This window comes from Lathyrus oleraceus, chromosome 2 (genome assembly GCF_024323335.1).
Source record: "Lathyrus oleraceus cultivar Zhongwan6 chromosome 2, CAAS_Psat_ZW6_1.0, whole genome shotgun sequence".
NCBI lineage: Eukaryota > Viridiplantae > Streptophyta > Magnoliopsida > Fabales > Fabaceae > Lathyrus > Lathyrus oleraceus.
The window spans coordinates 84,420,895-84,434,144 of record NC_066580.1 but is presented as its reverse complement, the minus strand read 5'-3'; the positions used below and the strand labels follow the sequence as shown (position 1 = coordinate 84,434,144).

Below are 13,250 nucleotides of genomic sequence, written 5' to 3'. Positions count from 1 at the left end.
AAATATGCAAATATAATTTTATATATTCTTCTTTAAGAGATTAATTGAAATACACTGTTTAATTATAGACGTTGGATATTAAAAGAAGTTTGACTTTTATTTTAAAAATCTATAAAGTAATACAAACGGGTGATGGTGATGATCGACGGTGTAAAACTTTTTACATTGACAGTGTATAGTAATTAATCTCATTTTTTAAATGGTATTGAAATATAAATATTTTTTTTGAAACAACTAAAAATATAAATAATAAAAATGATATAAATATATATAATGATGCAGAAAGAAAACAAAATAGTGAAAGAGCAATCACAAAAAAAAAACAGTAATACAGTAACGCGAAGACAATGAGAGAGAACCAACCAAAGTAAAAGAGATTGAGCCACTCTCTCTACTCTCTCTCTTGGTTGGTTCACCCTTTTGCTTCCTTCTTCTTCTTCCGTTCTTCATTCAGAGACTGAAGAAGTTGTTATTGTTGATCGGAATCAATGAGTGCACCAGGACAAGCACAAGTTCAAGCACAAGTTCAAGGGATTGATGAAGCGGTGCTGGATGACATTATCCGCCGACTCACCGAGGTCAGATTGTCGCGTCCCGGAAAGCAAGTTCAGCTATCTGAGGCTGAGATCAAGCAACTTTGTCTTGCTTCTAGAGATATCTTCCTTCAACAACCTAATTTGCTTGAACTTGAAGCCCCTATCAAGATTTGTGGTACTTACATACTTACGCCCTTTTTTTAATCTTTATTTTTCAGCCACCCCATTTTGATTTTTTATTTATTTCTAGGGTTTGAAATATCTGATATTTAAATGTTGATGCTTTTGGGTATCCTTAATTTGTTGCAAGTTTGGAACTTTTTGATTTAGGGTATATTTGATTTGATGGGTTGTTAGGGATTGAAGAAGGAAATGTGGTTTGGTTTACACTTTTAGTTTTAGGGCATTTAAAATTTTGAGGTTTGTGAGAAGAATTATGTTTGTGAACTTTTCTCTAAGTGGTTATTATTTTTGCTATCCTTAATTTGTTGCAAGTTAATGCCTTTTAATTTTAGGGTTTATTTGATTGATTGGTAGAGACTGAAGAAGAAAATGTGGGTTGTTTTTTTAAACTTTTAGGGCATATAAAATTTGGAGGTTTGTGAGAAAATATTATTATGAACTTTTCTCAAAGTGTTTATTGTTTGTGCTTAGTCTTTAGATATGCATTTTGTGTTGTAGACAGTGTTATCAAATATCGACGCCTTGATCGCTATGGCGGATATACATGGCGGTTTTTGGGCTCGCTGCGATATTGTGGGTTTTCCGCCATAATCCCCTATAACGGTGCCACAAAGCGGCCGGTTTGGCGAGATTTTGGCTCTCCGCCATTGACAACACTGGTTGTAGATTACTGACTGTTAAGGTTATTTTGAGTGACTGAGTTGGGCTTGAATTTAATTGACTGTACTATTTTATTCTGGTATGGTTGGAATTTGAGATCTCTCTTTGAATTTTCAGGTGACATTCATGGGCAGTACAGTGATTTGTTAAGGCTCTTTGAGTATGGGGGTTTACCTCCAAAATCTAATTATCTCTTTTTAGGGGACTACGTGGATCGTGGCAAGCAGAGCTTAGAAACCATATGTCTTTTGCTTGCTTATAAAATCAAATATCCTGAAAACTTTTTCCTTCTGAGGGGAAATCACGAGTGCGCTTCCATTAATAGGATATATGGATTTTACGATGAATGTAAGCGAAGGTTTAACGTGAGGCTTTGGAAAGCCTTTACCGACTCTTTTAACTGCCTTCCCGTTGCAGCTCTCATAGATGATAAGATATTGTGCATGCATGGCGGTCTTTCCCCCGATCTCACTAATTTGGATCAAATCAGAATTCTGCCTCGTCCAGTTGCTATCCCTGACACTGGTTTGCTCTGTGATTTGCTTTGGTCTGATCCTGGTAGAGATGTGAAGGGTTGGGGCATGAACGATAGAGGAGTGTCCTACACCTTTGGTCCTGATAAAGTGGCTGAATTTTTGACAATGCATGACTTGGACCTTATTTGCCGTGCTCATCAGGTTTCTCTATTTTTTCGCCTCCTCCATCCTTTATGTTATTCTTTTACCCTCTAGAAAAAGAGTAAACATTTGATGCTTTACCGATAACTGACACGGTAGTCTTTATATAGGTCGTAGAGGATGGATATGAATTCTTTGCAGACAGGCAACTTGTTACGATTTTTTCAGCTCCAAACTACTGTGGTGAATTTGACAATGCTGGTGCAATGATGAGTGTTGACGAAAACTTGATGTGCTCCTTCCAGATTCTTAAACCTGCAGAGAAAAAAACAAAGTTCGTGATGTCAAACAAGATGTGATGGTTGCCACATCACTATTCCTTAATTAACTAAGGTCTGCTTTTAGTTGCATTTGAATTTTATATGTTGGTTATTTGAGATTTCTGTGGTTTTTGAATTGAGATAGTTTAGATTTTCTTTTAGAAATGAAGAATGTTTCTCATCTATGCTAAAAAGATCACTTTGTTTCTATGGTGGAAAAGAAGAATATCATGGAGGTGTGGGATGAGGGAAAATGTTTCGGTGGTTCCATAATAGCTATGAATATATGGTGGTTCATTGTTGCTGTCTTCTCTATAGGTTGTAGAGCTTGTTAGTAGTAGTAATTGGGTTTATAAATGGTGATACTATTAACGCGATCCCTATCCATACACCATTTGGGGTTGTCTGGAACGAAATATCAGCCACTAAGCTAAAAAAGGGTGTGAGGATACCTTTCCTCGAATCATTACCGCCCTTTGAACCGAACATTTTCACCAACATTAAAGCAGTAACTTCTAGTAAGTATAAGGCATAAGCAAGGATATGCCTTGTGATTATTTTGTTGTTTCATAATTTTCTCTAAGTTATAGTTTTATTTTTTCTTAAAATTTTCTATAGTTTGTATAATAACTACGCCAGAATTGAACTGAAGCATGTTACTTTGTTTAGTCAAGCTCCTTTGTTCCTATTTATTTTTTTCATGTTACCGTCCATGTGCTCAATTTTAACGTAAGTCCCGTTTTTGTTTACTCTGGCACAGATGTATTCGTCAGGTTAAATTAAGCTCGGAAAGACGTAGATTTGCATGGTCAGTTGTATCGATTCTGAGGTGATGATGATATTCAAAGATCCATGGCATAATATAACGGTTACATAATGTTAAAGCTCTTGTGGTTGACCATAATAGCAAAGGTTTTTATTTACCTTTTATTCTGTTCATTTATATTTTTAAATTATGCTACAACGCGATATGTACATATATGTGTTGTAGATGAGTTTGGGAATGGGTTACTTTGTTCTCAAAGGTAGTCTGATTATTAGACAATATCAAGTTAAAATGATAGAGAAGTTTGTGTTGTTTGTGACGATGATTTTCACCGATTTTATTCCGATAAAGATGTCATTGGTGGATTATATCGTTTTTGGTACCTGTCTTGATTTTATTTCTGTCACCTTATCATGAAACACCTATGTTGTGTGATCCTCTTCCATTTGTCACCAAACCATTCTTTTTTGTTACAATCCCAAATCTCAATCAGTTTGTGTTATCTCAATCTCTTGCAATGTCATTGTTGAAGTTGTAACATCATTCTCATGGGACCAAAGGTCTGTTATAAGGTGAATATGACAAAAGTGATGGTTCATTTTCAAAAATGGTCCAAGTATCGGTGTCTCGCATGTATCTGATATTGATGTGTATGATACTTCTCGATATGTATCGAGAAAGTATCCAAAAATTTATCTTAAAAATATTTATACCGATACTTACCAACTACAAACACATTTGTCATGATGCAACATGTTACATACATGTTTCATCATATTACTAACTATCCATTAACATTAAAAATGTGATAATATACCTTGGCCGTTGAGTATCATGATTTTCATATCTATGCATTACTTCCGTTGCTGTGTATGTAGTTGGACTTGGTCTTCTTAAAATCACAATTTTACCATATTAAGTGTGTTTGATTAGGCTTTTGAGTCTCTAAACTCTTGTCCAACTATGATTTTGTTCTGCCGAGGTTGTAGAAGCCACAAAAGTAAGTCTGTTTTTGGTTTTGAGGTGGAAAAAATTGATTCCGAATGAATTAATTATGTAAAATTGATTCCGAATGAATTAATTATGTAAAATTGATTATGGTTAAAAGTGAGTTGAATTAATTATGTAAAATTGATTATGGTTAAAAGTGAGATGAATGATATGTAATTTATGTATGGATAAATTCTTACAAAACTCAATTGAATGATTCAAAACCTACAAATCTTAATTTTCTAGTTGAGTGTATTCAAACATGTTAAAATTAATTTTACACATCTAGATTATATTTTAAGGACTCTAACCGGGGACCCAAAAATACACTCAACTTTTACACGCATCTAGCTAAGTCAATGTGATTTTGATCGAATGTGAAAAATTGAATGTGTAACCAAATGGTCACAAAAACTTAGTTAACAAGAAACTGCCTATGACATCTCAATTAGGGAAAATAATGGGAAAGATATTATAGTACTTATCTACATATTTACTGTTGGAAATTATTTTAAATTATTTTGAATCCGTTCATACATTTGGACACAAAAGTTTTTACATGTAAGTACTCATACAAATTATCCGAATTTGTAATAAATTAAATAGATTAATTATAAAAGTGCTATATCATTTTTAATATTTAAGAACATTAAAGAAGTTTTTAAATGGTTTACTGTTGAATTATAAAATAAACAAATACTTAGTTATGTTTGATTTGATTTTATAAAACTGTTTTTTAGTTTTTAAAATTTTAAACAATAAATTAGTTTAATTTTACAAAATAAGTTTAGAGGTTTTAGTTTTTAGTTTTAGTGTGAGAGAGAAAGAAAAAAAAATTATACACTTTTCATTAATCACAAATTTGAAATATTGTGTAACTTTAATAGAATTTTTGAAAGCAAGATATAGTTTTAGTGTGAAATAGAATTATTAAAATCTCTCTCTCTATCTATCTATCCCCCTCTCTATCTATCTATCTATCTCTCTCTCTATCTATCTATCCCTCTATCTATCTATCTATCTATCAATCTATCTATCTCTCTATATATCTCTCTATCTATCTCTCTATCTATCTCTCTATCTATCCCTCTATCTATCCCTCTATCTATCTATCCCTCTATCTGTCTATCTATCTATCTATCTGTCTATCTATCCCTCTATCTATCTGTCTATCTATCCCTCTATCTATCTATCTGTCTATCTATCCCTCTATCTATCTGTCTATCTATCCCTCTATCTATCTATCTATCTATCTATCTATCTATCTATCTATCTATCTATCTATCTATCTATCCCTCTATCTATCCCTCTATCTATCTGTCTATCTATCCCTCTATCTATCCCTCTATCTATCCCTCTATCTATCTGTCTATCTATCCCTCTATCTATCTATCTATCTATCTATCCCTCTATCTATCCCTCTATCTATCCCTCTATCTATCCATCTATCTATCCATCTATCTATCCCTCTATCTATCCCTCTATCTATCCATCTATCTATCCCTCTATCTATCTATCCATCTATCTATCCCTCTATCTATCTATCCATCTATCTATCTATCCCTCTATCTATCCATCTATCTATCCATCTATCTATCTATCCATCCATCCATCCATCCATCCATCCATCCATCCATCCATCCATCCATCCATCCATCCATCCATCCATCCATCCATCCATCCATCCATCCATCCATCCATCCATCCATCCATCCATCCATCCATCCATCCATCCATCCATCCATCCATCATCCATCCATCCATCCATCCATCCATCCATCCATCCATCCATCCATCCATCCATCCATCCATCCATCCATCCATCCATCCATCCATCCATCCATCCATCCATCCATCCATCCATCCATCCATCCATCCATCCATCCATCCATCCATCCATCCATCCATCCATCCATCCATCCATCCATCCATCCATCCATCCATCCATCCATCCATCCATCCATCCATCCATCCATCCATCCATCCATCCATCCATCCATCCATCCATCCATCCATCCATCCATCCATCCATCCATCCATCCATCCATCCATCCATCCATCCATCCATCCATCCATCCATCCATCCATCCATCCATCCATCCATCCATCCATCCATCCATCCATCCATCCATCCATCCATCCATCCATCCATCCATCCATCCATCCATCCATCCATCCATCCATCCATCCATCCATCCATCCATCCATCCATCCATCCATCCATCCATCCATCCATCCATCCATCCATCCATCCATCCATCCATCCATCCATCCATCCATCCATCCATCCATCCATCCATCCATCCATCCATCCATCCATCCATCCATCCATCCATCCATCCATCCATCCATCCATCCATCCATCCATCCATCCATCCATCCATCCATCCATCCATCCATCCATCCATCCATCCATCCATCCATCCATCCATCCATCCATCCATCCATCCATCCATCCATCCATCCATCCATCCATCCATCCATCCATCCATCCATCCATCCATCCATCCATCCATCCATCCAAAATTGATTTTCAAAATAGTTTTTAAGAATTAAAACTAAAACTTATTCAAACAAGTTTTTAATAGTTTAATATTGGTGTTTTTTTTATAAAATTTATAGATATACATTTTTATATAATAATATAAATTAAAATATATACATATACATGCACTCGTACCCATTTATTTTGGTAGGTAATTATAGGCGGATGCCAAGCGAACATTATTGAGGATGAGGGCCTAAAATCAGGCTTGTCCCCTGAAAAAAGTGAGTGTGTGTGTGTGTGTGGGGGGGGGGGGGGGGTGGAAGCCCGCAGATACTGTACATTTTAAGTCTAAAAATGCAACAAAAAAATTTATTAATGTGTGTGCTCGTAAAAGTCCGCGAAGAAAATGGGGTGGGAGAAACACATTAAAGCGTGAGGGTCTAAATTCTTGATCCTAGTTGGTTGGATGAACACATTTAAGGTGTGTTTGGATGGGTCATTTTAATGAGATAATATAATGTTTTAAGAAAATTTAAAATGATTTGCACAAAATTCATTGTTTGGATAAAAAATGTGAAAAAATGTTAAAACAGTGGAAATATATGAAGTATTTTGTCCAAGTTAAATTTTATGATTTTGAAATGATACCTAAAATCAAAGAATTTCAAATTCCTCTCATACTCCATAGAATTTGAATGTCAAATTGGTTAATGTTATTATTTCAAATTTTGCAAATTGGTCCTCATATTTCCCAAAATTTTAAATCCCTCGGTGAGATTATAACGTGATTGTAATTCATTAGATACAAGATTCATCAATATGTTTAATTAGAGGATTTGATAAAAGATTTTATCGCCTTTCCTCATTGAAGTTTATTTCGTTAATTTCCCCCGTTCTTGTTTTCGCACCTTTAAATCCCTCAGTGAGATTTTAAATGATTCCTCATTAAGAGCGTTGAACCTGGATCCCTTGATTTACGCCTTAGCATTTATTGCAGCTTTGATCACCGATACATTGTTTCCCTTTGCCATCTTTCCGCCAACATGAACCTCCATCTTGGGATTCATTGCTCTTCTTTTGTTTTGAACAAGTATTCATGGCCTAACTTTTTAAGAGTTGGCTTCGTCCTTTAACACTTCTTCATTTCTCCCATGTTTGCTTGTTTCATGCGTGCCACAAGCCTTTTTCATGCATCCCTTAGTATAATGACCAAAGTGGCCACTTGTGAGACAAAGGAGATGGAGACCTTCATATTCCACGTTGTAGTTCCTCCCTTTTATAGAGAACATATCCAGCAGAGGTTTTGTCAAGTCAACTTGGATGGACAATCTTGCATACTCACCTCTTTCCCAGTTGAGCATATTTCTATCTACCTTAATTGTCTTCCCGATTCGATAGCAAATGAATAATAGGAATCTATCATCATAATATTCAATAGGTAATCTAGATATCCTCACCCAAATATCTAGATGTTCTATCGCATCACTAAATGGACAATCTAGTTACCTTTCACCCTTTTTGTTTGAATGTTGTCTTTACATGGGTATGTTGGTGTAAGCCCTAGAGGCCAATACTTTTGATATTTGTATCGAATTATTTATGAATAATAAAAGGCTTTTTTCTTTATTATGTTTGTTTAATAAAGTCCCTAGAATAACTAGTCCGTTTAATGTATCAAGTGTGACTTAATCATGAGATCCCATTAAACATAAAGACATTATTCTTAAAGTATCCGTAGTCGAGCTTTGTTTTGAAGTGGGATAATATTAAAGCATTAAGACTACTATATATATAGACTGATGATCGCATCTCATGGATCATGGACAAGGAGTTATCAAGTCTTAAACATATGTATGAATATTAGGAGTAATATTTATACTGGATTGACCCGCTATGAGAATACTATATAGAATATTATGCAAAGTATCATAAGTTATTCTCATGGTGATAATGGTGTATACCACCCTTCGACCTGAAACCACTATGGACCCTAGATATATAGTCGAGTGCTTTATTGCTGATCAAACGTTGCCCATAACTGGATGACCATAAAGACAGTTGATGGGTACTCCACGAAGCATGCTGAGGGACATGAGTGACCTAGATGGTGTTGGTGTAAGCCCTAGAGGCCAATACTTTTGGTACTTGTATCGAATTATTTATTAATAATAAAAGGCTTTTTCTTTATTACGTTTATTTAATAAAGTCCCTAGAATAGCTAGTCCGTTTAATGTATCAAGTGTGACTTGATCATGAGATCACATTAAACATAAGGACACTATTCTTAAAGTATCCATAGTCGAGCTTTATTGTGAAATGGGATAACATTAAAGTATTAAGACTATTATGTAGACTGATGATCACATCTCATAGATCATGGATAAGTAGTTATCAAGTCTTAAACATAGGTATGAATATTAAGAGTAATATTTATACCGGATTGCCCCGCTATGAGAATACTATATAGAATGTTATGCAAAGTGTCATAAGTTATTCTCATGGTGATAATGGTGTATACCACTCTTCGACCTGAAACCACCATGGACCCTAGGTGTAGAGTCGAGTGCTTTATTGTTGATCAAACGTTGTCCGTAACTGGATAACCATAAAGACAGTTGATGGGTACTCCACGAAGCATGCTGAGGGACATGAGTGACCTAGATGGAATTTGCCCATCCTGCATAACAGGATAAATGTCTATGGGCCCAATATTGAACTGGACAAGGATGACACGGTCTATGCCTTGTGTTCAATATAGACATAAGGGCAAAAGGGTAATTATGCACATAAGTATTATCACAAAAGGTTTGTCAGATCACATGACATTTTCGTGTCTTGGGTAGCAGTGGTGTGTTGCTAGATACCGCTCATTGTTTATTATGTTAAATGCGTGATTTAATATAATTGCCAACGTCGCGAAAACCTACAGGATCACACACAAAGGACGAATTGATGAGAGATAGAGTAACTAAGGGACACCGTAAGGTACGGTGCACTTTAGTGAATTATAGAACATCGTAAGGTACGGTGTACTTAAGTAGAATACGAAATATGGTAAGGTACCACACGCTTAAGTGATTTTGGGCATATTATAAGATATGGGCCAAAATACACTTAAGTGGGCTTTTAGCTTGAAGCCCACACTGTAACACCCCTTTTTCTACCCCAAAATATTTAACATATAATCAGAGTAAATAAGCACGCATATAAACAAAAGGGCGTCACATCGACGTTTTCAAAAACTAAAAGCTTTCAAAAACCAACAATACACCTGGTCATTTAAAATAACACATCTCAATTATCATGAATATTCAAGCATATGCGTTCGCAGCGGAAAATAAAGAATACTCATGTATTTCATAAAATGATCCATGTCCCATACCATGATCATCTCTCAACAATCATCTCAAGATAACATAACTCAAGTAATAACATATTGCATCTCCAATGAGATATGAGTTCGATACTACCAATCTACCCAGTGTTACATGACCAGAGCATTGACTCATTACCTAATCGTCAAACTAAAATACGGAAACTCTCCAGCTAATCTCGAGCGAGCTACTATCCTCTTACTTCAGTGATACTACTCTGGAGTATCTGCACGATATCCATGTAAAGGTAACATTCAAACAGAAAGGGTGAGAATTCAAATCATTATGAAATAGCATAATAAGGCACAATGATTAAATCAACAATTAAAGGAATTCATCACACCTTGGATAATCATGTCAATAATATTAACCAACATTTATTTCACACGTTTCAAACATACATTAACACTCAAGAAGTTAATACTAAAATTCAATGCAATATTCCCAAATATACACATAATCACAATTATCACATAATCACATATTTCACCAAGTTAAGTATCCAAACATCACCAAATTCAATTACCATATCTCATACACACATCACAATCACAACCATGCAAACATTCAACTATCACATGACTCTAATGTGACTCAATGCAAGACATGTGACTCTATGCATGTGGTACCATCTACTACCTCGCCTATTTCCATTAAGGATCAACGAGTGCTCATCTACCTCGCCTATTTCCAATTCAGGATCAACGAGTGCTACATCTACCTCACCTGTTTCCAATTAGGATCAATGAGTGCTACATCTACCTCACCTATTTCCAATTAAGGATCAATGAGTGCTCATGTGAACCCACAGTTTCACCACTTCCACAATGAAGTCGACCATGCTATGAATGAATGCACACATACCAACACATATGCAATTAAGATCATCTCTACCATCTTAACATTCCACATATCACCATAACTCAACTCTATGAATTATCCACCAATGGTACATATACACATTCATAACAACATATCATCCACAATTACATATACACATTCATAACAATATATCATTCACAATCCACCAATGATACATATACACATTCATAACAATATATCATTCACAATCCACCAATGGTACATATACACATTCATAACAACATATCATCCACAAATCCACCAATGGCACATATACACATTCATAACAATATATCATTCATAATTATGCATCACACCATTCATCATGCAATAACCAATTCATGTTACCACATGAATAATATCAACAAATAACAACAACTCATCAACATCTTAACATCATCGTCATAACAACATAATTATCACGCAATCATATTACAACAATGCAATGATTCATCAACCAAACGTATAACCCAATATATTTATCAATACAGTAGGCATGTGAATATTATTAAAACATATTAACAATCAATACCATGTTTTAGGTATGAGCATTATCTTTCTAACGCTTCAAATGCCACCAAAATCGGACTTACGAGTTAAAAGTTATGATCAAAACCGTGCACGAAGGCATTACTAAAAGTTATTGTTTATTAAATTTTCCAACATAATTTTCATCTTCTTCAACCCCCAGAACATCCATGAAATAATCTCCAAAACTATTTTATTCCTGAAACAAAGTTATAGCCCTCTGTTTCAGCTATTCAACGCTTTGAACGGCACTCGATTTGGACTTACGGATCAAAATTTATGACCAAAACGATTTCGACAATAAAACATAAAAACAGACCGCGAGTGTGACGGACAACATGCAGAATTTTCCGCGGTTTTCATCGTTGGAGGACTTCCGGACCTCCGATTTCAATTCCGTAAAAAGCCAAACGTTCAGAAAATTATAACTCACACCATACTCCAATTATATAACGTTAATTTGCAGTTTTAACACAATCAATCACCACAATCAAGCATAATCATCAAAACCTAACAATCCTAAAATCATGCAAATTAGGGATTTTAACATAAACATACATCTACCCATTGACTCAATCATATTAACCCATAATAATAAGGATTCCCCCCTTACCTCTTCAATTTGATGGAAACCCTAGCTCTTCTCTTTACTTTTCCTCTCCTCTTTCTCTATTGCCTTCAATGTTCAAATGAATTCTAATTCTCACTCTCCTCACCTCTTACTATTTATATTAGTATTCTAGTTGGGCTTAAATCATGACATCCATCTAATTTAATTACTAGGCCCAATAATATCTAATATTTAAATATCTCTTATTTAAATTTAAATAAATTAAACCACTCACTATGCACACCAAGTTAGTTAATTCAATTATTTAATTATATCAACTAAATAATTAATTAACACACCAAATTAATTAATATACTCGATCATTATACTACCTAACAACCGATTAATATAATATAATAATAACAATATACGAACTAATTACTAAAATTGGGCTGTTACACACACAAGTGGTTCTATAAATAGAACCCTTGTGCAGAAGTATTCATTGCGGTTGCATTATTTTCGTTATCTCTCTCTCTCTCTCTCTCTCTCTCTCTCACACACACACACACACACACACACACACACACACACTCAAAGCCTTCATTCATAGCAGCTAGCACTGAGATTGAAGGAATTCGTTCGTGTGGACTGAGTAGAGACGTTGTCATCGTTCAACGTTCGTGATCGTCACAAGAGATCTGCATCAAAGGTTTTGATCGTCATAAGAGATCTGCATCAAAGGTTTCAATCGTCACAAGAGATAAATATTCTATCACTGATCATGACCATTCGTAAGGATCTCTAAAGGAGAAAATTGTAATTTCCACTGCGTTTTGGATTGCAATTCTCCTACAGATGGAATTTACCCATCCTGCGTAACATGATAAATGTCTAAGGGCCCAATATTAAACTGGACAATGATGACACGGTCTATGCCTTGTGTTCAATATAGACATAAGGTAAAAAGGGTAATTGTACACAGAAGTATTATCACAAAAGGATTTTTCAGATCACATGACATTTTCGTGTCTTGGGTAACAGTGATGTGTTACTAGATACCGCTCACTATTTATCATGTTAAATATGTGATTTAATATAATTGCCAATGTTGCGGAAACCTACTGGGTCACACACAAAAGGACGAATTGATGAGAGACAAAGTAAATAAGGAACACCATAAGGTACAATACACTTAAGTGAATTGTAGAACATCGTAAGGTACGATGCACTTAAGTAGAATACGAAATATGGTAAGGTACCACGCGCTTAAGTGATTTTGGTATATCATAAGATATGAGCCACATACACTTAAGTGGGCTTTTTAACTTGTAACCCATACAATTGGTTCTATAAATAGAACCCTTGTACATAAGC

General features: G+C 35.1%; 1 protein-coding gene across 1 annotated transcript; it reads left to right on the top strand.

Annotated features, from left to right (window-relative positions):
- The first annotated feature begins 297 nt into the window (after window positions 1-297).
- On the top strand, window positions 298-3,450 carry LOC127118241 (serine/threonine-protein phosphatase PP1 isozyme 4). Its single transcript, XM_051048397.1, has 4 exons — window positions 298-711; window positions 1,497-2,056; window positions 2,167-2,389; window positions 3,077-3,450. The coding sequence occupies exons 1-3, from the start codon at window positions 489-491 to the stop codon at window positions 2,353-2,355; spliced, it is 972 nt and encodes a 323-aa protein (XP_050904354.1). The 5' UTR covers window positions 298-488; the 3' UTR covers window positions 2,356-2,389; window positions 3,077-3,450.
- Window positions 3,451-13,250: the final 9,800 nt, after the last annotated feature.